This window comes from Jatropha curcas, chromosome 3 (assembly GCF_041381405.1).
Source record: "Jatropha curcas cultivar XTBG-Jc1 chromosome 3, XTBG_Jcur_1.0, whole genome shotgun sequence".
Taxonomy (NCBI): domain Eukaryota; kingdom Viridiplantae; phylum Streptophyta; class Magnoliopsida; order Malpighiales; family Euphorbiaceae; genus Jatropha; species Jatropha curcas.
In genome coordinates, this window is record NC_143153.1 from 966856 (window position 1) to 988044 (window position 21189).

The following is a 21189-nucleotide window of genomic DNA, read 5'->3' on the forward strand; positions in this document are numbered from 1 at the left end:
ACCACGGTTGGCCAAAATAAAAATAGATAGATCCATTGGCTGAAATAATTTATAGCCTGAAAATATATTTCCCCAAAACTTTCATATTAAGTAAGAAAATTTTATAATTGAACCTTGTCCACTACATCTCTCATGTAGTTATAAGCATCAAGTCTGTATTCAAATCTACACTATATTCTAATAGATTTGAAGATCTATTGAAATATAGGAGGAATTTACAACTTTGAGTTAGCACTTGATAGTGCAAGTTTGATTAACTCTTTCCTGAGTACCTTACCAGGAGCATTCTTTGGTAATGAATCAACGAAGATTACTCTTCGTATTCTCTTGTATGGTGCAACCTACAGCCAAAATTTTCAAAGCTGATTGAGAAAAAGTAGCAGGTCCAAACTTCTAATCTACCAATTGGAGGAACTGAAAAAAGTAAGTACCTGTTGAGCAATAAAATCCTTAATTTGTGATTCATTAATCCTTCTTCCATGTTGTCGTACCACAAAGGCCACAGGAACCTGGCCTGCTTCCTCATTAGGATACCTGTTCATTTATATATTTCTGGTGAGATTTATCTGTGCTCGATTCAACAGCAAATCTGGCAATAGAATGGCTTTTAAGCAACCATAATGAAACAAATATATTAAAAAGCAGATTCTGAAGTCATCGAAAAGAAATTACATACGGAATTACCGATGCCTCCGCAATATCTGGATGGGATTGAAGCAGGTGCTCGAGTTCTGCTGGAGCAACCTGCATATTGCAAGTAGAAAATCATGGACCTTACTGCAAATGATAAATTAAGCAAAAAAAAATTAAAAAGAAAAAACAACGACATAGTTATCCAACCTGATAGCCTTTGTACTTAATTAATTCCTTAATACGATCCACAAAAAAAAGGAAGCCTTCATTGTCAATATAACAAAGATCTCCAGTTCTCAACCATCCTTCAGAATCCAAAGTTGCCGCAGTTGCTTCTTCATCACCAACATAACCTACACTACAGTGGAAACATTCTTAAATTAAATATAGAATCACAAAAATTAGTAAGAGATCCTATATAGATTAAGACAAATTAATGTCAAGAACAAAGAGAAACATAAATATAACCTTTCATAATGGTTGGTCCTCTAAGCCAGAGCTCACCAGAAGAGCCAGGAGGCAGAGAAATGCCAGTATCAGGATCAACAATCTTTGCTTGACAATTAGGCATAAGCTTTCCTGTTGCTCCTATCACTTGTCCTTCTTCAGGGCCTACTGTTCCAAACACTCGAGCTGTTGATTCAGTTAACCCATATGCCTTCATGTTGATGGCCATTAATTAACTAATTAGCACAATCTCATCACTAAAGCTATAAAATTTTCCCCTTGTTTGATGCAAATGAATCTTGAATTAAAGAATTCATTTATAAATGATAGAATTTAGTTTAATTGAAATCATATGAGTTAAATTGAGCATTTCCATGCATATACTTGAAATGAATTCTACAAAATTTTTGTGAAAATTAATTTATACCAGACAAGGTCTAACTAGAATATGTGTAGAAATTAACAGAACAGTAAGCAAATACTTTTAACTTTTCACTTGAAAGTTCAACTAACCTGGCCGAGAATCACGTTCGGAAACCGTTGTCTGAAAAGCTCAACGACGCTCTTCCTAAGCGGAGCTCCGCCGCAGCCTACAACTTCAAGAGAGCTCAAATCATAGCCGTCTACCACTTCTCGGTCCTTAACCATTGCCACAACTATCGGGGGAGCCAGCGCCATGTGAGTGATCCTAAAGTCCTGTATTGCTGTCAACATTGTCTTCATAGCAAACCTTCTCATTGACACCACCGTTTCGCCCATTGCCAATGCTCTCGTGAAGTACGATAAGCCATACGCATGAAAATATGGCACCGCACAAAAGCTAACTGCAGGTGTTTTTCTCACCGTGCGAACTGCGTGACCTGCAGCTACCACAGATGTGAAATTCCGATGAGTCAACATCACTCCTTTGACTCTCCCTGTAGTGCCGGAAGAGTAAAGAATCGCTGCAGTATCCGATTGATAAACCTTAACTCCTTCAAATTCTCTAGTATCGTGACTTGAACTCTCCATTAGAGAGTCAAACTCGGGCGAGTCAATGATGATTGTTTTGATATTGGGGATTTTATGAGCAGAATCTGAAGTGGCAAACGCGATTACAGGTTTCGAGAGTTGAATTTGGTGGAGAATCTCCGACTTCGAGCTGGCCGGATTTCCAGTAGAAACTATAACGCCGAGAGAAAAGAGAGAGAAGCAGAGGATCGGAATGTCGACCGAGTTAGGAGAGAGAATAAAAACGACATCTCCTTTATTAAGTCTATGACTATGGTGGAGAGATGAAGATAAAGTTTTAGTACTAAGGACGAACTCAGAGAAGGAAATGCGGCGGCGTGTGATAGCATCGATAAGAGCAGGTGAGGTTGGTGACGGAGGAAAAGAGTGGAGGAGAGAGAAAGCGAATTGAGTGACGGAAATGGAGGCGGTTAGTGGAGGAAGCGGGACTTCAGGTCTGAGGCTATGGAAGATTTTGGTTTTTGGACAGAAGCCACTTCTGGAATCGACTGAGTCTTTGTCTATGTAGTTCTGCTCTGCCATTTTTGGAGCTTCAAGTATTTGGTCTTTTTGTGTTGTTTGGCCTGGCTTGGCTTTGGCTTTGGCTTCTTTCACAGTTTCACTTGTGGTGGAGGCGGGAGAGAGGATTCTGTTTTGGCGGGTAGTTGTGGCGAAGTACACGAGGAAGTGAAATAGTATTGGTCGTTAAGATTTCACCACGTGTTAGCTAACTAGGCAGCCAACAATCTACAACGGGCCCTGTTGGGCTCCAGCTGGTTTCTCTCTCTTTGCTGGCCTTTTGGGCTCACCCTATTGCCACTGGCCCACTCCTAATTAGCATAGAAGCAACGCAAACACTTGAAGGGCCCACTGATTATTTACATAAATATAAATAATAATATTCCTATACAAACTAGTATATCATAATCTGTAGGTCAGTCATAATTGATGCTGTGAGCTTACGACAAGAATATTGGCCATCTCTAAAATAAAAGAGTAGAATCCAAGTAATTTGTACTTTACTCACCTCAAATTAATATTTCCATAATATAAAAATGAAAATGGGTAAAAGAATATTTGAATTGTTAAAAAATACCCAATTAAATTTATAAATTAATAAAAATATTTTTAAGATTTTTAATTTATTGATCGAGAAAATAAAGGTAATATTTAATTTGATTGATTATGTTAGTTTTCTATTTAAATATAAATTCTATGGATTCTAGATAAAATAAAAAAATTTGATAATATATTAAGAAAATTACTTTAATTCAAATTTATTGAATAATATATCATGTATCTAATGATGTTCATATTAATATAAATTTAAAATTTAATTAAGAAATTTATATTTAAATTTTAAATTTATTATTAAAAATATTAAATTGCGAGTATTAAATATTAGCCAATACTTAAATATTAATCATTTTTAAAAATTCCAATAATTTATTTATTTTAAATCCATTTCCTTAAAAATCCTATGATTATATTGTCATTATTTGCAAGTGGTACTTTGCCATTGTGGATGGCCAACTCCCACTTTACAGGTTTATTATAGTGCATACATATAGAAAAAAAATAAATTTATCAAAATAAACACCATAATCACATATACTCAGATCAATCCCACGATATGCTCTTCACCTAATTGTGGGCATTGATCTCCTCATCAGCAACTGATCAACGTCTTAAATTAACCCAAGTAAGCAAACACAGTAACCATTCAATGCTCTCGGTTGCACGGTATTCATCGCGCTTGGCATTATTAATAGTTGATTTTTCATTTACACGTCACGAGAAAAATTAGATGCAGCAAGTAATCAACTTTTTGACCGGCAAATCTAAACATCCGCCACCACCAGCACCGCCGCCGTTGCCGCCACCGCCTACACCATAAAAATTTCTTCTTATATTAACAAAAAAAAAAATTAGTTTCACACTGTAAATCGTTCATGGCAGATCCTCACATACAAATAGATCAACCACCTCTGGTTCCCGCTCAAACCCCACTTCTTCCTCCAACTCAAAATAACATCCAGCACCACCTCAACCACCGGAGGTCGACGAATCAAGAAACTGATGTTGATAAGTTTCTTGGAGGACTAGAAGCCTTTCTTACGATTCTGGGTTTCAACCAGTTTTCTGTTTTAAGCTTTGTTATTTCTTGGACTGCTTTTATATTGATAGGTGTGGTGGTTCCTGTTCTAATACTGGAGCTTTCAAAATGTGGCGGGGACTGTAACCAGTACCAAATTAAGGATTTTGAGCTAGAAATCGTGGCATCTCAGGCTTGTTTGGCAGCTGTTTCTTTGGGTTGCGTTTCTCATAATCTTAGCAAATACGGGTTAAGAAAGTTACTTTTTGTTGACCGCTGTAATGTCCATACTATGGCTCGCTTTAGCCTCTTATATATTCGACAACTCAAGGTCAGTTTTGCTACCCTGTGTTTTTTTTTTTTTTTCTTTTCCCAATAGCCAAACTGATTCATATTTGCTTAATTTTGTATATACATGTTTTTGGATTTGTATACTATAGTAAATTTACGTAGAAGTTTCAAGTTTAATGGAATTTGAGTTATATGTTGTTAAATTACTGGTTAATTTTGCTAGATCATTATATTTGCAAATTGTCTGCTTACTGTAAAAGCAATTTTGGTTAAATCATTTAACCAAGCTAAGATACAATGTATAAATTATTTCAGTTCAACCCTTTTTCCCATTTTCATTTCCTTCTCTAATTTTAATCTCTCAGCTTCTGAACTTACCTCACTTGCAGCCTAGTACTTTCTCTTTATATCAGCTTGATATTTTCTTACTAGTACCCTTACAAGTTCTATGCTGCTGCCGTGTTATAACTTTAAATATCAGCCTAGTACTTTCTCTTTGTATCAGCTTCTGAACTCTTTATCTTCTTGAAACTTTCTTTTAGAGATTTCAATGATTATAATTCACTGAATACTGCTAAGGGACTTAATATGAATGATCTTTTTCCCCACAGGATTCTTTAGGCTTGCTGGTCTTTTGGGCATTGACATGTTGCGTTCTGAAAGTTGTGCGAGAAGTGATTCGTGTGTTATATGAACAACAAGAATCATGGTGGTTGTCTGCTGCTATTTTATTTGGTTTGGTTCTATCATGGAGTTATGTTACTACAATATCTTTATCTGCCAGCATTCTGTTTCATCTTGTATGCAATTTACAAGTTATTCACTTTGATGACTATGCAAGGCTCTTGGAAAGAGATAATGATGTTTTGGTATTTATTGAGGAGCATATTCATCTGCGCTATCACCTTTCCAAGATAAGCCATAGGTTCCGAATTTTTCTACTTTTGGAGCTTTTTGTTGTCATAGCCAGCCAAGTCGTGACACTTTTCCAAACCACTGGATATGATGGAATAATTACATTAATAAATGGAGGCGATTTTGTTGTAAGTCCTGCATTGCTAATTTCTTCTTCTATGTTGTCTAAATGAACTACTTAGATTCCATGGTTTAAGGTCCATTGCTTACATTTACCTGTAAAACTATCTTCCAAATTTTTTAAATCTGCAACATTCTCTTAGTTCCATATTTTCATTTGATGTTGCTTCTTACATCTGAACTTCAATGTGGTTAACAGTACAACAACTGTCCAAAATTTTCAGGTTTCTTCAGTTGTCCAAGTAGTTGGTGTAATTCTTTGTTTACATGCTGCAACAAAAATATCCCATAGAGCCCAAGGTATTGCCTCTGTAGCAAGCAGATGGCATGCGTTGGCAACATGTGGTTCAATTGATACATCTCAACTGAGAGTTTCAAATAGTTTGGGGAACTTGGAAGCTGCAAATGGACCAAACTTGCTACATACGACTTATTCTGAAAGTGATTTGGAGTCAATGGACTATATTGCAATGCCTACAAATTCACAACTGGTATCCTACATGGCCACATATCAGAAAAGGCAAGCCTTTGGTATGGACTAAACTCATCTTATTTCTATATTTAATTATTTATTCTTCTTAGTTGAGCATCAAGAAATTGCATCAGTTTAATTAGATGTCACATTAGATGTTATACTTCCTTATCAATTCATTTCTCCAAGTTCAGCAAAAAACTTTAAACAATAGATCTCAAACCAAGGAATAAATCAGTTAATGAATGAGACTTCTCAGTATTGGTTTTTTCTGCTAGGTACATTGTTTAACCAGATTGAACATCACAAAACAATAAATAACTCGTTTGATGAATGAGACATTTCAGTATTTTTGTCACTTTTGGTTGAATATAGTTTGGTGTGACTTGCATTGGCTTGTTTAGAAGTTATACCTGGATCTCATTAGAATTTCATAAACTAGTACAAGGAGGAGAAAACTTTGGCAGGTTTTGGTCTAGGCAACTCGTAAGGCAAAAATATTAAAATGTTCTGATCTCATGTTTGCTTTTTAAACATTTAGTTTATGCTGATTTTATTTGCCTGTGCAGTGATGTATTTGCAAAACAATCCAGGAGGAATCACTATTTTTGGTTGGATAGTTGATCGTTCCTTGGTCAACACGATCTTCTTCATCGAACTTACTTTGGTAACCTTTGTGCTTGGAAAGACTCTAGTACTGGGATCTGACTGATAGTTTGAGTTTCCACGGCAAAAATACTTCGAAAATTGCATTAGCCATTGTATCATTGTCATCACTGATAAAGCAAGTGATATCTATAAACACAAAAGGTTCCCATTTCGGGCTATTAATTGATTCCTGTAATTGTTGAAATGGTGAACGATAAGAATCCCATGCCAACATGATACAGTCGAGCCAGGAAGAGTGAAAGTTGGACAACTCTGAAAGCATACCCATACGGATCCATGGTGTTTTGGTTCAAAGTAGTCCGTCCCTTTCCTGTACCCACGCATGGCGGAAGCTTCAGCATCCGGCTGCTGCTTTTTGTTGTTGTTGTTGTAACTTGTAAATAAGCCGTATAATCTTGTTACGTTTCACTACAGGAATACATCCTTGTAAGTTCTGAATGTTTCATTTATTTACACTTGTTTCTCTGAACAAGGAATTTCATGAAGGAAGAGAAGAAACAAGGTTATTTGCCAGCAGAAAATACAGCAACAATGCCTATTCTAGCATGCTTGCCAGATAATCAAGTCCTGGTCAACCTGTCACTTGGTGGTGAACATCCCCAAGCCAACTGCCAAACGTGAAGTACTCGTATGCCCATCGTTTTCTTTTTTACCTTAAATCAGATGATATATTTCCTATAACTAGATTTAGCCACAACTAATGTATTGGGTTCTTTATAGAATTTAACATCCAACTCCTTAAGTTTCATCCCAACAAAATCGGTGATTTATGTTTTGAATTTTTGACTAAGGTAAAATGGACTCCATAACTTGCAAAAACAAAAACAAACCCATCACATTTTGCAAGTGAAGTAAGCAAAGCAACAGTCAAAGTGTTTCTTTAAGAGCAGGAAGGCCAAAAACTTCAATTAGCCATGAACTATGCAACGCAAAGCTATCAAATGCTAGAAGGCCCTGGATAAGTTTTAAGAGTTTCTCAAGTAAATATAACTTGAACATACACAAATTGCATCACCTGATTCTATTGCAAGTAACAATGCAATGAGATTTAGTTAGATTCACCAGGAAAAGTATCAAATGCTATATTATAGTCTTTTAATTCAGCTGAAGCATCAAGGTGTCGTGGTGTAGTTGGTTATCACGTCAGTCTAACACACTGAAGGTCTCCGGTTCAAGTCCGGGCGACGCCAATCTCTTTCATTTTTATCATTTTAGAACCAGCTCTTGCCTTTTTCAGCAAAACATATGATGCCACATTTTTCCTGCAACAAAGTATATTTTATATATATATTTGGCATTAGTTGAGACAACAAGTTATATATTAATGTATTTATTATTGGAGAGATTGGATCACTATTCATGCTTCCCCATTTTCAATTATTTTGCCGTTGAAGATTACATCATAGATTCTCACATTTCCATAATTATGCTTGCTAATGCCAATTAATTGTTGATGCACAGATCCTTTTCATTTAAAAAAAAAAGTATATATTGGTGTTGACTTTCTTATTTATAGAAAGTACAAAAATAAAATACTCTTTACATCCTGAAAAGATACTCTACTATTTATTTCAACATAGATTAAGAAATAAGCAATTATTATAATTAAATGACAATTTTATTCATATAATTTTTTTATTATGTTCATCTTAAATAACATATGAGTAATTATTATATTTGAATAATAAGTAAGAATTAATAATAGTTATTGAAAATAAGATAAAATTTAATAAAGGTATAATAGACAATATTAGGATTAACTATAATGCAAAAAAGGAAAATGACTTATATTTTGAGACAAATAAAAAATGAAAGACGAATTATCTTTTTAGGATGGAGGAATAATAATAATAATTAACAATAATTTAATTTTGTAATAATTCAATGCTTCAATTAATTGTTGGCAACATGATCTCAGATTAAGCATGATCAATTGATATAAGTGATGTCAAACATCACGCTAAAACAAAGTCAAAACAATAATAAAATTGTGCTTAGCATTTTTTTTTAGTATCAAAATTGAGAGAATCTCATTTTTGATTTGTATTCAAATTGCATCACCGTCAAAAAAATAACCCTGTGTTATATAAAATGAGTAACATTTCCATTATTTATTAAATTAATGAAAATTTTTATAATTAAGAGAATTCAAAATAAAAAATTTTCATTTTCGAAATTACTCAAGTTTGATTTATTGTTAGGTATTATTGGAAAAAGAAGAAAAGAGGAATTCAAATTTCTACTAATCAAACGCAACTTTCTTGAATTTGTACAAGCATATAGGAATAAGACGAAAAATGAGAGAGAGGATCAATCTCGTCAAACAAAATACTATTCGAACACAAATTTAGTTTGTCCCATGGAACGTGGTGTCTTGAAACTGACTTTTCGTTGCAGGCATAAAACCATCTGGAAACTGTAAAATCTTTTAACTCGCTGCGGTCAAAAAAAAATTCTTGTGCAATTGGTCCACGTGTTAGCAACTACCACCTACAGGCCCACCAAACTAGAGCCCACAGGAATAATCACTCTGCTAACTCCGAATATTCCCTTTCCAGAACAATCAAATCCCTACTCCCAACATGGCAGGTGTATCGCACTTCCTTTACTTAACCAGTGAAATGCAAACTCAGATGCCATAATAGCGCGTCCAATTACTTTTTTATAAACCCACGGTAAAGATCAGCGGCCGATACAAGTTTTCTTGAGCTCCAATCAGCGGCTCAAAAGCTGCCTTTCTTTTTTCCCAAGAAAATTCAAAACCAAAAGGGAAAATAAAAAAGAAAACACAGCTCACGTGACCAGCGCAATCTCCGTGTTATATATAAATCCCTCGATTAGCATTTTTCTCTTCACTGTAATCTCTCTGTATAAGCTCTAATCACTAAACTAAATCTAAGCTTCTAATTTTCATTCTTTCTATTAGCAATGGGTAATGCCTGTTAGCCTCTGATTTGATTTTGTTTTTGGATTCTTGATTTGATTTTAATTGGTGGTTTTAAATGTTTAAACTTTTTTTTTTTTTTTTTTTTTTTTTTTTACAGCCGGTGACAAGAAGATTAAGATCGGAATCAACGGTAATTTTCTCTAATCTATTTTTTTGGGTTTATTGGATAGGTTAACGAGATTTGATTTTGATTGAGAAAATGTGTTTATGGAATTTTTTTTCAGGCTTTGGAAGGATTGGTCGTTTGGTTGCTAGAGTTGCACTTCAAAGGAATGATATTGAACTTGTAGCTGTTAATGATCCTTTCATTTCTACTGAGTACATGGTATTTTTTTTTCTTTACTTTTTTTTCGCAAATTATTTTTTTATTACTATATTTTTTAAGGATGTTTGTGCTAATGGTGTACTGTTTTATTATGTAGACCTATATGTTCAAGTATGACACCGTTCATGGTCACTGGAAGCATACAGATATTAAAGTCAAGGATGAGAAAACACTTCTCTTTGGTGAGAAACCAGTTTCTGTTTTTGGAGTCAGGTAATAAAAATATGAGCTTTACTGAGTTTGGATTATGATATATGGGCTTTTGGAGTTTGGACTTGATTTGGATTTGTCATTGTTATTAGAAACCCAGAGGAGATTCCATGGGGTCAAACTGGTGCTGAGTTTGTTGTTGAATCTACTGGTGTTTTCACTGACAAGGAAAAGGCTGCAGCTCACTTGAAGGTCTGCTTATTGGTTTCTTAAAAGTTTATGGGTTTATTACCTGCTTTGTGTGTGAAATTTAGGGGGCTTATTGAATATGTAATGTAGAATGAGAAATTCTTGGATCTAAGTTTATATTTTTAGGGTTCATCTCTTTTTATTGTTTGGTTGTTGATGTTGTATCTAAATTTATATAATAGTTGATATAGAGGTTTGATTTTACCTTGGGTTTTTATTGTTCAGGGTGGTGCTAAGAAGGTTGTTATCTCTGCTCCTAGCAAAGATGCACCTATGTTTGTTGTGGGTGTTAATGAGAATGAATATAAGCCAGAGCTTGACATTGTTTCCAATGCTAGCTGCACTACTAACTGTCTTGCCCCCTTGGCCAAGGTAGTCTCAATATCCATTGATTTAACAATTTTATTGGAAATACAAGTGAGATGTTTCTAGGTTGTTTATTGATTTCATTTTATTCCCTCTTTTAGGTTATAAATGATAGGTTTGGGATTGTTGAGGGTCTAATGACCACTGTTCACTCCATCACCGGTAAGCTTTTGATATTAAATTATTGGTCTTTCCCACGTGTGATATTTGAAATTAGACAACTAATGTTTGTTGTTTTCTTTTGTGATTTAGCCACTCAGAAGACTGTTGATGGGCCATCAATGAAGGACTGGAGAGGTGGAAGAGCTGCCTCCTTCAACATCATTCCTAGCAGCACTGGAGCTGCTAAGGTAAAAAAAAAATCCCTTTCTCTCGTTTGTTTATTGAATTGATGCATTGGAGTGAACTATTTTGGCTTATTGTCTGCTTTGACTAATTTTTGCACTCTTTTATTGCAATAACTTAGGCTGTTGGAAAGGTTCTTCCTGCACTTAATGGCAAATTGACTGGAATGTCATTCCGTGTTCCAACTGTGGATGTTTCTGTTGTTGACCTTACTGTCAGGCTTGAAAAGAAGGCAACATATGAGGACATCAAAGCTGCAATCAAGTATTCAATAATTCTTTCTTTAATTTGCATGTTATTTTGTAGCCAACTGCATTCACTGATTCACCTGTTCACACTGGATATGCAGGGAGGAGTCTGAGGGCAAGCTTAAGGGAATCTTGGGCTATACTGAAGATGATGTAGTGTCTTCTGACTTTGTGGGCGATAGCAGGTATAATGATGCTCTGTATTGCATTAGTATGATAATTGTGCTTTCATATATAAACATTTTGATGTCTTACTTGATTATTTGTTGTGCTGCTTGTGCAGATCAAGTATTTTTGATGCCAAGGCAGGAATTGCTTTGAATGACAACTTTGTGAAACTTGTCTCTTGGTATGACAACGAATGGGGCTACAGGTACTTTTCTATTTTTTTTTCTCTTTTCTTGCATTATCTTTTTGCTAGTGCTTTTGGAAAAAAAGCTCTTATGTTGCTGGTTTGAGATGTGCAATTGAGACATGATTTTGTTTTTGCAGTTCACGTGTGCTAGACTTGATTGCTCACATTGCCTCCACCCTCCACTGAAGACATTGATGGTGATTTTTGACTGCTGTGTATTGAGTCAAATGTTTAGATGCAGGCTTCCCTTTGTTTAATAAAACTTGTGTCCGCTCTTTTGTAATTTTTGATTTTGGTTGGTCAAAGATGGGGTTTTTAAAGGATGTTGTTGGAGAAAGAATTTCATCAGTTCAATACAAACATTAGATGGTTTTTACAGTAGTTTGCTTCAATCTGTTTTTATGATTATCTTTGGCTCCTAAGCCTTCTGTTTATGAAATGAAATGAAATGAAAATGGTTCAATGGACAAATTGGCAAATTGCTCGGGCAGGCAATTGTAATATTTTACACTTTAAAATCCAACATTAAGTCCATTGAATCCAAGCACAATATAAAAATCCAATAATAAGATAATACTCTGCCATTTGCTTATAGTAGCCTCTTTTCCCTTTGATAAGCTACACGACTCTTCATTAATAAATTAAAGTTCACTGATAAGCTCAAGACTACTCTTCATTAAATCAAAGATTCAAAGTTATTGCTAAGCTGAAACTGATGTTGGTTGTTGCACTTTAGGCTTAAAATGCATGTGATCAAGTGAATTGGAAGGCTCATTGCCAATTATCTGCAAATGTGGCAGGGAGTTGATCCCATTTTGAGCCAAACAACAATTGCCACGTATGCAAAATTCACTTGCAAATTTTCATTCGTTGGATGTTCAATTGTGAATATTTTCCGTTCAAGTACTTCAAATATCAAAATAATTGAACTTCAAATATCGAAATAGAAAATATGAAAAGCTTATACATTAATAATATAATTACCCTTTTTATTTTCTTTTATCAATCACATTAGCACGTAGATATTCATAAATTTAAATTTAATAATGTAATTTATGAAAAAAAATAAGTATTAAGTTAAAGTACATGTGGAGTTGATATTTGAATACCATGAAATTTAATAAAATAACTTGTTTTTTTTCCAAATAGGTTGTAGAATGGACTTGGACTTCCACATTTGTGTAAGTTCAAAAAGGGCTAGGCCTGAAGGCCTTTTTTTTTTTTTTTTATTCGAAGCGACACCGTTTAATCGGCGAAGATGGATTCTTCTTCTTCGTGTCTCCAAACAGAGGTTTTAGCTCCAAAGGGCAAAACAACACTTTCGTTTCTTTCCGGGCTCAAATCGATCAGGTACAGTTTCAAATACCCTTCCTATTTATAATTAAGTTCATGTTATTGCTTCTCGGAAAGTGGTTTGCTTTTTCGATTCTTCACTATAATTTTATCAAAGTTCATTGCTTTGTTTAATTCAAACAATGAAATTAGAAATAGTTTAGTAAAGAAACAACCAATTGAACATTAATCATGCTCTAATATATTTGCAGGTCTATATTTGCTCTTATTCTTCATGGTATCACTCATCAGGAACTGTTCTAGAACCACCCAGGTCATTCTTAAGCGATCATTTTCTTGTGCCCTTTACCATGCTTCCTTTGATCATTGTTCTGCTTCTCTTTCTTCGTCGTTCAGTTCTTGCCCAGTAGAAGCAGTAGAAAGTTCCCATTTTTTGAAACCTAAAGTTGATAATCAAGAACAATGCCTGGACTTAAGAAAACAATCTGACATAGACATACTTGTAGCCAAAATTCGAGTTGGGAATAGTCATTATGAGATCCTTCAATCTCTCGTGCTCGATCAAGTGTCTAATAGTATACAAATTTCTCATGACCTTGTTGATAGATTGTTGTTTAGGTTTAAGGATGATTGGAAATCTGCATTGGGTGTCTTTAGATGGGTTGAGTTGCGCGGTTATAAGCATACACCAGAAGCTTATGATACAATGGTGGATATATTGGGGAAAAGTAAACAAATGAGTCAAATGAAGGCATTGTTAGAGGAAATGCGGGAAGGTAGTCTTGTTACACTTAAGACAGTGGGTAAGGCTATGAGAAGGTTTTCTGGGGCAGGGCAATGGGAAAATGCTGTAAGGATGTTTGACAACTTAGGAACTTATGGGTTGGAGAAAAACACGGAGTCTATGAACTTGTTGCTTGACACACTTTGCAAAGAAGGCAAGGTGGAGCGTGCCCGTGAGATCTTCTGCGAGCTCAGGTCGCACATCCCTCCAAACGTTAACACATTTAACATTTTCATTCATGGTTGGTGCAAAGCTAATCGGGTTGATGAAGCACAGTGGACTCTTCAGGAAATGAAAGGGCATGGTTGTCTTCCCTGTGTCATAAGCTACTCCACCATCATCCAATTCTATTGCCGCAGAGGTGAATTTACTAAGGTCTATGCGCTTCTTGATGAAATGGAAGCTCAAGGCTCCATACCAAATATCATTACTTATACCTCAGTGATGAGTGCACTAGCCAAGTCAGAGGAGTATGAAGAAGCTTTACAAATATACCAAAGGATGAAGTTAATTGGATGTAAACCTGATACACAATTTTGCAATTCTCTGATCCATACACTTGGAAGAGCTGGCAGGCCAGAAGAGGCTATTCATGTTTTTGAGGTAGAAATGCCAAAAATTGGTGTCCCCCGAAATACATCTACCTACAATTGCATGATCGCTATGTTATGCCATCAAGCTCAAGAGTTGAAGGCTTTGAATCTCCTTAAAGAGATGGAAACTTCGATGATTTGCAGGCCTGATGTTCAATCTTACTACCCATTGCTTAAGTCATCTCTTAGAAGTGGTAAGATAGATAGTTTGTTGAGGCAGTTATTGGATGACATGGTTAAAAAGCATCATCTCAGTCTTGATATCTCAGCCTACACACTTTTAATTCATGGGCTTTGTAGAGCAAACAAATGTAAGTGGGCTTACTGCCTGTTTGAGGAAATGATTGGTAAAGATATAACACCAAGATATCAGACATGTTGCTTGCTTTTGGATGAAGTCAAACTAAATCATATGTATGATGCTGCTGATAAAATTGAAACTGTCATGCGGAGATTATAAACTAAGTGGTATTCATCAAATATGGGTGTGTCTTCGTTCTATTAATTGGTGTTGCTAGAAACCACTGAAGGAATATTCTACTTCTCTTTACTGGTTAGAATGAATGTTGGGAAAAATAGACAACATTCTCGTATTTGAATTTTTCTCGGTTCCTATTATTCTTCAAGAATGTATGCAGTATTCTACACGACACTTTGCAATTAGTTGTTTCTCAGCTGCCGAGGATTGTCTGTTTATTCTACTTTGCTTGAAGTTTTTTTGTGTTGCAAATGTTCATGTTCTTAGGTGGTTAGGATGGTTTTAGTCCGACTTCTTGCATGAAAATGTGTAAAGACTACAGATTTGACAGTCTTGATATTGATGTCCACTACTGCTCTCTGCATGTTGGGGCATCGCCTATCTCTACTGCTTCGAGATTTGAAGTGGATTCTTGCATACCAAGGAGATGATGCGCATGGAAAGGCAGTAAGAAACCATTTGAAAGGTAAACTTCAGAAAATGTGGAATATTTAGAACACTAAGGACTTGACCTGTTAGTTGCCCTATTTTGAAATCTCTTGATTGTAATTCAATTCTTGAACATTCATTTTGAAAATTGAAGGCCAAAATTTTCTTCAAACAGGACATAAGGCAACTGATGATTTTTCCAGGCATGGTGTAAGAGTGAAAAATATCTCAAACCTAGCAAGTTTTAAGCAATTAGATTTTATTACCGTTGTGATTTGGTGTGCTATTTTTGTTTCTTTTTTCTTGACTCTTCATTTTTGGCTTTATACACTAAGATGATTGAGATTGACTCACTTACTGTTCTGTGTGAACAACTACCATAATATATTTGTCGGTGATAATGCACTATGACCCATCTTGAAGGGAAGTGGTGTGGGGCTTATGCAGTTGAAAGATAGCAGATGACAAGAACAAGAGCTTGTCTCTTTGTCTTTGGGACTAGTAGATTTGGAATCATTTGTTAAGTTATAAACAAAGGTCTTTGCTTTTTCTAGCATCTGTATTCTTGATTTATCTATTTGGTCACTTTTGACTATTTGGTGTACATTGGAGATGTAGCTTCACATGCTCTCGTCTGTGTGACCTGATTATCATAAAGAATTGATCTCGTGATCCAATGTTTCTGATAAGCCATGAAAGCTGAAGTAAAACCAAATGCTGCTATATCAATATGACCCAATCTCCAAACTCGAGGCTCGAGGTCTACAAGGAGGCCCCTAGTTCTAGATTTTTGGCCATGAACCCAATCACATGTGAGGTGGGTCAGTTTTTTTTTTTTTTTTTAACTGTTTTGCCAAAAATTCTGTAATCTTTGTTCTTAGATTGCGTTTCTTAAGCTTCACATTACATTTCTAAACATATTACATTTAATTTCATTTTAGAGTAGATTACTATATTTTACATTTTCTTTACAAATCCACAGGGCCTGCAAATTGTTGGGAGACTGAGCTTCACAAAAAGATAGATTGCTATACATGGAGCCGGCTTTACTTGGGGAGTGACCGAGGCTATTAACCAGTAACAGGATTAGGCAGGCATTTACTTTGTTGAGATAATAACAATGATGATTGTATTAACTGTGTTGCTGATTATACCTTTTCCTTTTATATCTCATTCTCAAAGTAGAGACAACAAGTAGTGCTGTTTTTTTTTTTTTTTTTTGATTAAAAGTCCCAAACGTCGTCTCTTTTCATGCTTTGGTAGAAACTTTCAACTCCTCACTTGGACTGTTGGACACATGCTAGCCCCATTTTAGATTCCATTTTATTCGCACATCTAAAAATATAATTTTTTTTTTTTATCACTGAAAATTCATGTATCAGATCTATATTAGATGCATACATTATATTATAAGACAGATACTCGATTAAATGTACGTATTAGCACTCGATGGCAATCTGATAAATCTTTATCGGTAACCACTAAGCTTTTGATCCATAGTATAAACCTTCGGAGAACATCTTTGGTACAATATATCAGACTTAAAAATTTTTTTAGCAGTTTAGCTATTGTATGTCACACTAAGATGTAATTGTAAATGTCTACAACTTGTCTAGTTACAACTTGTTCTATTTAGCAAAAGTCATAACTTCAAAGAAAATATCATTAGCTTAGCAGACAAATTTACCAACCCTGATTGGTCTTGGAAGTGATGATCATGATCATTGAACGGTATAAAATTTAGGATGCTTGCATCAGCCAACCAGTAGTAGCCAACTGGCTACCCATAAATAAATATATTATTAGTACTATAATTAGAGTAATTGGGTTGGGTAGCCACGTGCTTCTGATTCCCCTGGTCTTTCACCATTAGTTGAAGAAGAGGATCTCCATTCTGTAGTGTTCCTTAGCTACTTAACTCTCCATTTATCCACTCAAGTAGCAATAAGTTTCATATTAGCTGTTAATTAACCTTGACAATGTAATTTAGACAAATAACATTTTCTTAAATCTTTGGTCCAATCCTCTTTTTTTAAGAAAAAAAAGCAATAGAAATTTCAAGAATCTATGACTACTTGGTGGTTTATTTGGTAGTTGTAGAAATAGTTCGGCTAGTGCAGGCAGGCAGGCAGGCAGGCCAGCCAGCCTAACAATCTAATGTGCTTGTATCTTCTATGGCAGATTTATGAGATTAATGGGTCTTTGTCCTTATTGTTGATGAACCAGGCAACCAGCTTTAAAATTGAATTGATAAAAAAAATATTGACTTAGCAAATTTCATATTTACCCCTCATTATTTAATTAAATTACAAAAATATCCTTCATGCAACAAACTATTAATGTTGCTAGTTGTGACACCTGACAGCACAGTTTGGTTATTAGACTATTCATATCAATATTGTATTTTATTTATTTATTTAGAACTAAATCATCTTTCATCGGAAGTGAGAATATTCTTGCTCTAACTAGTGAAATTTTGCATAGGCCACTAATAGTTGATAAGGGATTTCTTTAATACAAAATGCCAAAAAAGATATCAACAATGTGCGTATGTGTAGACCCAAACACTATCAACAGTCTCCTTCTTCTCATTTTCCTGAAATAAAGAAACAAACACAGAGAATCCTTTCATGTCAGCCATCAGTCATCGTTTCATAATTTATCTCTCTCTTTCTTTCTATGTCTGTGTGTGAGCGTGTAACTTTCGCTAGCGAAAGGAATCTAAATCTTTTTATGCTCATTTTTAACTTTTTTTTTTTTCTCCACCATAGGAAACTAATCTAACAAGAAATCCACAACCAAGTGGTCCTTCTCATTTTATTATCATCTGCAACTGCAAATACACTGTTCAAAGGTTGGTTTCTTTCTTCTTCCGTGACCAATCTTCCCTTCCTCTTCTGTCTTCTCATTCAATATTCACCTTTAAGCCTTATTTCAACAAGATTCATTAATTATTCTTGAAACATGTAAAAAGAACTTTTTTTTTTCCTATGTAACTCTCACTTTTAAAGCTTTAATTACCTTATCATAAAAGTATAATCGCCTTTTAACTAGCATATTTTGCTCTCATTTTCACAATTTCTCTTGAATCCTTGAATTCTTGATTCTTGAACTATCAATTCTTGAATTGTGTCTTTTGATGCTTAATTTCTTGAACTCTTAATTCTTGAATTGTGTCTGTTTTTGATTAAAACCTGATGTGGGTTGTAATAAAACTTTCCTGAGAGCTGGTTTTTAGATTTTATTGGTAATTTCTTCTTTAAAAATGCCACCTTCTTATTTCCCTCTTAGATGGGAAAGTACGGGAGACCAATGGTGGTATGCATCACCAATTGATTTTGCAGCCGCAAATGGTCACTATGACTTGGTTAGGGAGCTTCTGCACCTTGACACAAATCTCCTTATTAAACTCACCTCCCTCCGCCGCATTCGCCGCCTTGAAACTGTCTGGGATGATGAGGAACAGTTTAATGATGTTGCAAATTGTCGTTCTTTAGTGGCCAAGAAACTACTCTTAGCATGTGAAACAAAGAAAGGCCACAATACCCTTATCAGAGCTGGCTATGGTGGTTGGCTCTTGTACACTGCTGCTTCAGCTGGTGATGTAAGCTTTGTTAAAGAATTGTTAGAAAGAGACCCCCTTCTTGTTTTTGGAGAAGGAGAATATGGTGTTACTGATATACTATATGCTGCAGCCAGGAGCAAGAATTCTGAGGTTTTTAGGCTTCTGCTTGATTTCACTATTTCGCGCCGATGTGGGCTTAACTCTGCAGTGGAGTTGGAAGAGCAGTTGAGTGAGATTTACTTAGAGTTCAGGCAAGAAATGATGAATAGAGCTGTTCATGCTGCTGCTAGAGGTGGGAATTTGGAGATATTGAAGGAGCTTGTTGGTGATTGTTATGATGTTTTGGCTTATAAAGATGCTCAGGGTTCTACTCTCTTGCATACTGCTTCAGGCAGAGGACAGGTTGAGGTAAACAATCCAAATTTGCTTTAAGTATTATCCTCTGAAAATTGAAACTGGTTGCAGTATTCCATTGAAATTCTTTACGTTTAAACCTAAGAATTAGCAGCAAATAAATTTCTGTTTTGAAATTAAAGAAATAGCTTCTTCTATTCATAGCCAAAATCTTTCTCATGCAGGTAGTTAAGGATCTAATATCATCAGCCTTTGACTTGATTAACTCTATTGATTATCAAGGAAACACAGCATTACATGTAGCTGCATACAGGGGATACTTATCTGTAGCAGAAATTCTAATTTGTGCATCACCCTCATTAATCTCCATAGCAAACAACTACGGAGATACATTTCTCCATATGGCAGTGTCAGGTTTTAGGACTCCTGGTTTTCGCAGAGTGGATAGGCAAATTGAGCTAATGAAGCAATTAGTGAGTGGCAAGATAGTAAATATCCAAGAAATCATCAATGTCAAGAACAATGGTGGAAGAACAGCCCTTCATGTCGCTGTAATTGAGAATATTCAATCTAATTTGGTTGAACTTCTAATGTCAGTGCCATTAATTGATTTAAATATTCGCGATGTTAATGGCATGACTCCGTTAGATCTCCTTAAGCAACATCCAAGAACTGCATCTTCTGAGATTTTAATAAAACAGTTGATTTCAGCTGGAGGGATCTCTAATTGTCAAGATGATATGGCAAGAAGTGCTATTGCTTCACATTTAAGAGGGCAAGGTATAGGAATTAGTCCTGGAACTTCTTTCCGAATTCCTGATGCAGAGATATTTTTGTATACTGGTATTGAAAATGCTACCGATGATAGTTGTGAGATTACGAGTGTAGATTACAGTACTTGCTTAAGTGAAGTAAGTGAATGTGACACTGTTAATTCAATGGATAAGAAGAAGTCAGCTTCTGTTAAGAACGCTGCAAGGCGCTTAAAGTCTCTCCTTCAATGGCCTAGGAAGAAAGATAAAAAAGCTGCTAATTCTGAGTTGACAGATAATGATTCTTTGGAGTCATTTAGTTTATCTACAAGTTTCGAGGACCAGCCAATTCCACTTAGGCAGAGATATTCAAATCTGTCGTCTTTTTCGACGAACAAAAGGGTATTTTCTTTCAGAGGCAGCCTTCCAAGTCCATTAACTAGAAGGAAATTTGCTGCAGGTTTAACACATGGTGTTATTCAAGCAATGCCACATTTAACTGTTCCAGTTGAATCTCCTTCAAGTCCACTTTCAGTATCACCAATGGCTTCACCTGCTTCATTGGATAAAGAAAACGGTATTCGATCTTTGAAGCATAAACAACCATCCTTCAATAAGAAAATGATGAACCATTATTTTTGTTTTGGTGCGCAAGGTTTGGCTGTGGAAAATTCTAGGATACAGCAAAATCAGAGGTACAAGCATGCTGCTTCTATGATGGCCTGAATTCATTGTACAAAAAAGTTGGGAGTTCTGGCAAGAACCACAGAAAGATCAGTATTTTGGTGAGCAAGCAAAAGTATTTTTTTTCAATTTTCCTGTTCAGAAGTTTCTTTGGAAGTATTTCTTGTTTGACTGTGTATGTGTATTTCCTTTTTTACCAATTGTAATATTTTGTTCAAGGAATGTAAAAAGAATTTTATGAATAAGATCAGAACTTTGAAAGTTCTCAGAAGTTAACAGTTACTATTGATTCAATATCCTTTTCTTTATCTTAGAAAACAAACTAGAAATTTTGTATTTTGGAGCATACAATCCTTGACAAAAAGGGTAACAGCCTAACAGGCATGAGAATCATCCATTAATGGAGGTTAGCTGACCTCTATGCTTATTCATCACAGTTGTTATCCTCTTGTTACCAAATCTATAATCTACCTAGAGGCCAGTATTGTACTTAACGCAGAAGAAAGACTCTGGCTTTTGCTTTTGTTGCCAATTTATGAAGGACATGTCTAATTCGGCTTATGTTCATATTTTTCTCAGGTCTGCATTGTACTTGGTATTTCGTTAAGAGTTTTAGCACCCATTGATGGCCTAAGACAGA

At 35.3% G+C, this 21189-nt stretch overlaps 5 protein-coding genes and 1 non-coding gene across 14 annotated transcripts; 5 read left to right on the forward strand and 1 right to left on the reverse strand.

Moving 5' to 3' along the window:
- Positions 1-67: 67 nt before the first annotated feature.
- Positions 68-2727, reverse strand: LOC105644777 (4-coumarate--CoA ligase-like 9). 4 transcript variants are annotated; one of them, XM_012230245.4, is made up of 6 exons: positions 1594-2727; positions 1102-1291; positions 841-986; positions 677-744; positions 432-534; positions 68-341 (listed from the first exon to the last, which is right to left on the reverse strand). In XM_012230245.4, the coding sequence occupies exons 1-6, from the start codon at positions 2611-2613 to the stop codon at positions 216-218; spliced, it is 1653 nt and encodes a 550-aa protein (XP_012085635.1). In that variant the 5' UTR covers positions 2614-2727; the 3' UTR covers positions 68-215. The 4 variants fall into 4 exon arrangements, 3 of the variants coding, with proteins under 3 accessions (XP_012085635.1, XP_089575234.1, XP_089575235.1); XR_005179146.2 differs by having other exon boundaries at positions 318-341; positions 685-744; XM_089719108.1 differs by lacking the exon at positions 68-341 and having other exon boundaries at positions 432-589.
- Positions 2728-3810: 1083 nt separating this feature from the next.
- LOC105644776 (zinc finger CONSTANS-like protein (DUF3537)) lies at positions 3811-7104 on the forward strand. Its single transcript, XM_020683593.3, has 4 exons — positions 3811-4496; positions 5068-5499; positions 5716-6022; positions 6533-7104. Exons 1-4 carry the CDS (start codon positions 4023-4025, stop codon positions 6673-6675), a joined length of 1356 nt encoding a protein of 451 aa, XP_020539252.1. The 5' UTR covers positions 3811-4022; the 3' UTR covers positions 6676-7104.
- A 644-nt stretch (positions 7105-7748) lies between these two features.
- Positions 7749-7822, forward strand: TRNAV-AAC (transfer RNA valine (anticodon AAC)). The gene has a single exon. It is a non-coding gene; the product is annotated as a tRNA-Val (tRNA).
- Positions 7823-9438: 1616 nt separating this feature from the next.
- Positions 9439-11998, forward strand: LOC105644775 (glyceraldehyde-3-phosphate dehydrogenase, cytosolic). The gene is made up of 12 exons (XM_012230243.4): positions 9439-9564; positions 9677-9709; positions 9804-9904; positions 10002-10117; positions 10207-10306; positions 10529-10675; positions 10771-10831; positions 10922-11019; positions 11136-11278; positions 11364-11447; positions 11546-11635; positions 11755-11998. Exons 1-12 carry the CDS (start codon positions 9561-9563, stop codon positions 11801-11803), a joined length of 1026 nt encoding a protein of 341 aa, XP_012085633.2. The 5' UTR covers positions 9439-9560; the 3' UTR covers positions 11804-11998.
- Positions 11999-12828: 830 nt separating this feature from the next.
- LOC105644774 (Tetratricopeptide repeat (TPR)-like superfamily protein) lies at positions 12829-16405 on the forward strand. Of its 6 annotated transcripts, XM_037641852.2 has the most exons (5): positions 12829-12967; positions 13162-15231; positions 15618-15731; positions 15813-16011; positions 16177-16405. In XM_037641852.2, the coding sequence occupies exon 2, from the start codon at positions 13185-13187 to the stop codon at positions 14745-14747; it is 1563 nt and encodes a 520-aa protein (XP_037497780.1). In that variant the 5' UTR covers positions 12829-12967; positions 13162-13184; the 3' UTR covers positions 14748-15231; positions 15618-15731; positions 15813-16011; positions 16177-16405. The 6 variants fall into 6 exon arrangements, with proteins under 6 accessions (XP_037497780.1, XP_020539181.1, XP_020539182.1 ...); XM_020683522.3 differs by having other exon boundaries at positions 13162-15731; XM_020683523.3 differs by having other exon boundaries at positions 15618-16011.
- Positions 16406-17750: 1345 nt separating this feature from the next.
- LOC105644773 (uncharacterized) lies at positions 17751-20831 on the forward strand. Its single transcript, XM_012230241.4, has 2 exons — positions 17751-19167; positions 19338-20831. The coding sequence occupies exons 1-2, from the start codon at positions 18460-18462 to the stop codon at positions 20589-20591; spliced, it is 1962 nt and encodes a 653-aa protein (XP_012085631.1). The 5' UTR covers positions 17751-18459; the 3' UTR covers positions 20592-20831.
- Positions 20832-21189: the final 358 nt, after the last annotated feature.

What these genes read in the sequence shown, in the direction of transcription:
- LOC105644775 (XM_012230243.4), top strand. An exon ending in AGGCTGCAGCTCACTTGAAG is followed by an intron (nt 10,307 to 10,528) that starts GTCTGCTTATTG and finishes TTTATTGTTCAG; the next exon opens with GGTGGTGCTAAGAAGGTTGT. An exon ending in CACTGTTCACTCCATCACCG is followed by an intron (nt 10,832 to 10,921) that starts GTAAGCTTTTGA and finishes TTTGTGATTTAG; the next exon opens with CCACTCAGAAGACTGTTGAT.
- LOC105644774 (XM_020683521.3), top strand. Translation starts at nt 13,185, where the DNA reads ATGGTATCACTCATCAGGAACTGTTCTAGAACCACCCAGGTCATTCTT.
- LOC105644776 (XM_020683593.3), top strand. Translation starts at nt 4,023, where the DNA reads ATGGCAGATCCTCACATACAAATAGATCAACCACCTCTGGTTCCCGCT. An exon ending in TATATATTCGACAACTCAAG is followed by an intron (nt 4,497 to 5,067) that starts GTCAGTTTTGCT and finishes TTTTCCCCACAG; the next exon opens with GATTCTTTAGGCTTGCTGGT. An exon ending in TCAGAAAAGGCAAGCCTTTG is followed by an intron (nt 6,023 to 6,532) that starts GTATGGACTAAA and finishes TTGCCTGTGCAG; the next exon opens with TGATGTATTTGCAAAACAAT.
- LOC105644777 (XM_012230245.4), bottom strand. Translation starts at nt 2,613, where the DNA reads ATGGCAGAGCAGAACTACATAGACAAAGACTCAGTCGATTCCAGAAGT. An exon ending in CGAACGTGATTCTCGGCCAG is followed by an intron (nt 1,292 to 1,593) that starts GTTAGTTGAACT and finishes ATCAACATGAAG; the next exon opens with GCATATGGGTTAACTGAATC. An exon ending in AGGATTTTATTGCTCAACAG is followed by an intron (nt 342 to 431) that starts GTACTTACTTTT and finishes TTTTGGCTGTAG; the next exon opens with GTTGCACCATACAAGAGAAT.
- LOC105644773 (XM_012230241.4), top strand. Translation starts at nt 18,460, where the DNA reads ATGCCACCTTCTTATTTCCCTCTTAGATGGGAAAGTACGGGAGACCAA. An exon ending in CAGGCAGAGGACAGGTTGAG is followed by an intron (nt 19,168 to 19,337) that starts GTAAACAATCCA and finishes TTTCTCATGCAG; the next exon opens with GTAGTTAAGGATCTAATATC.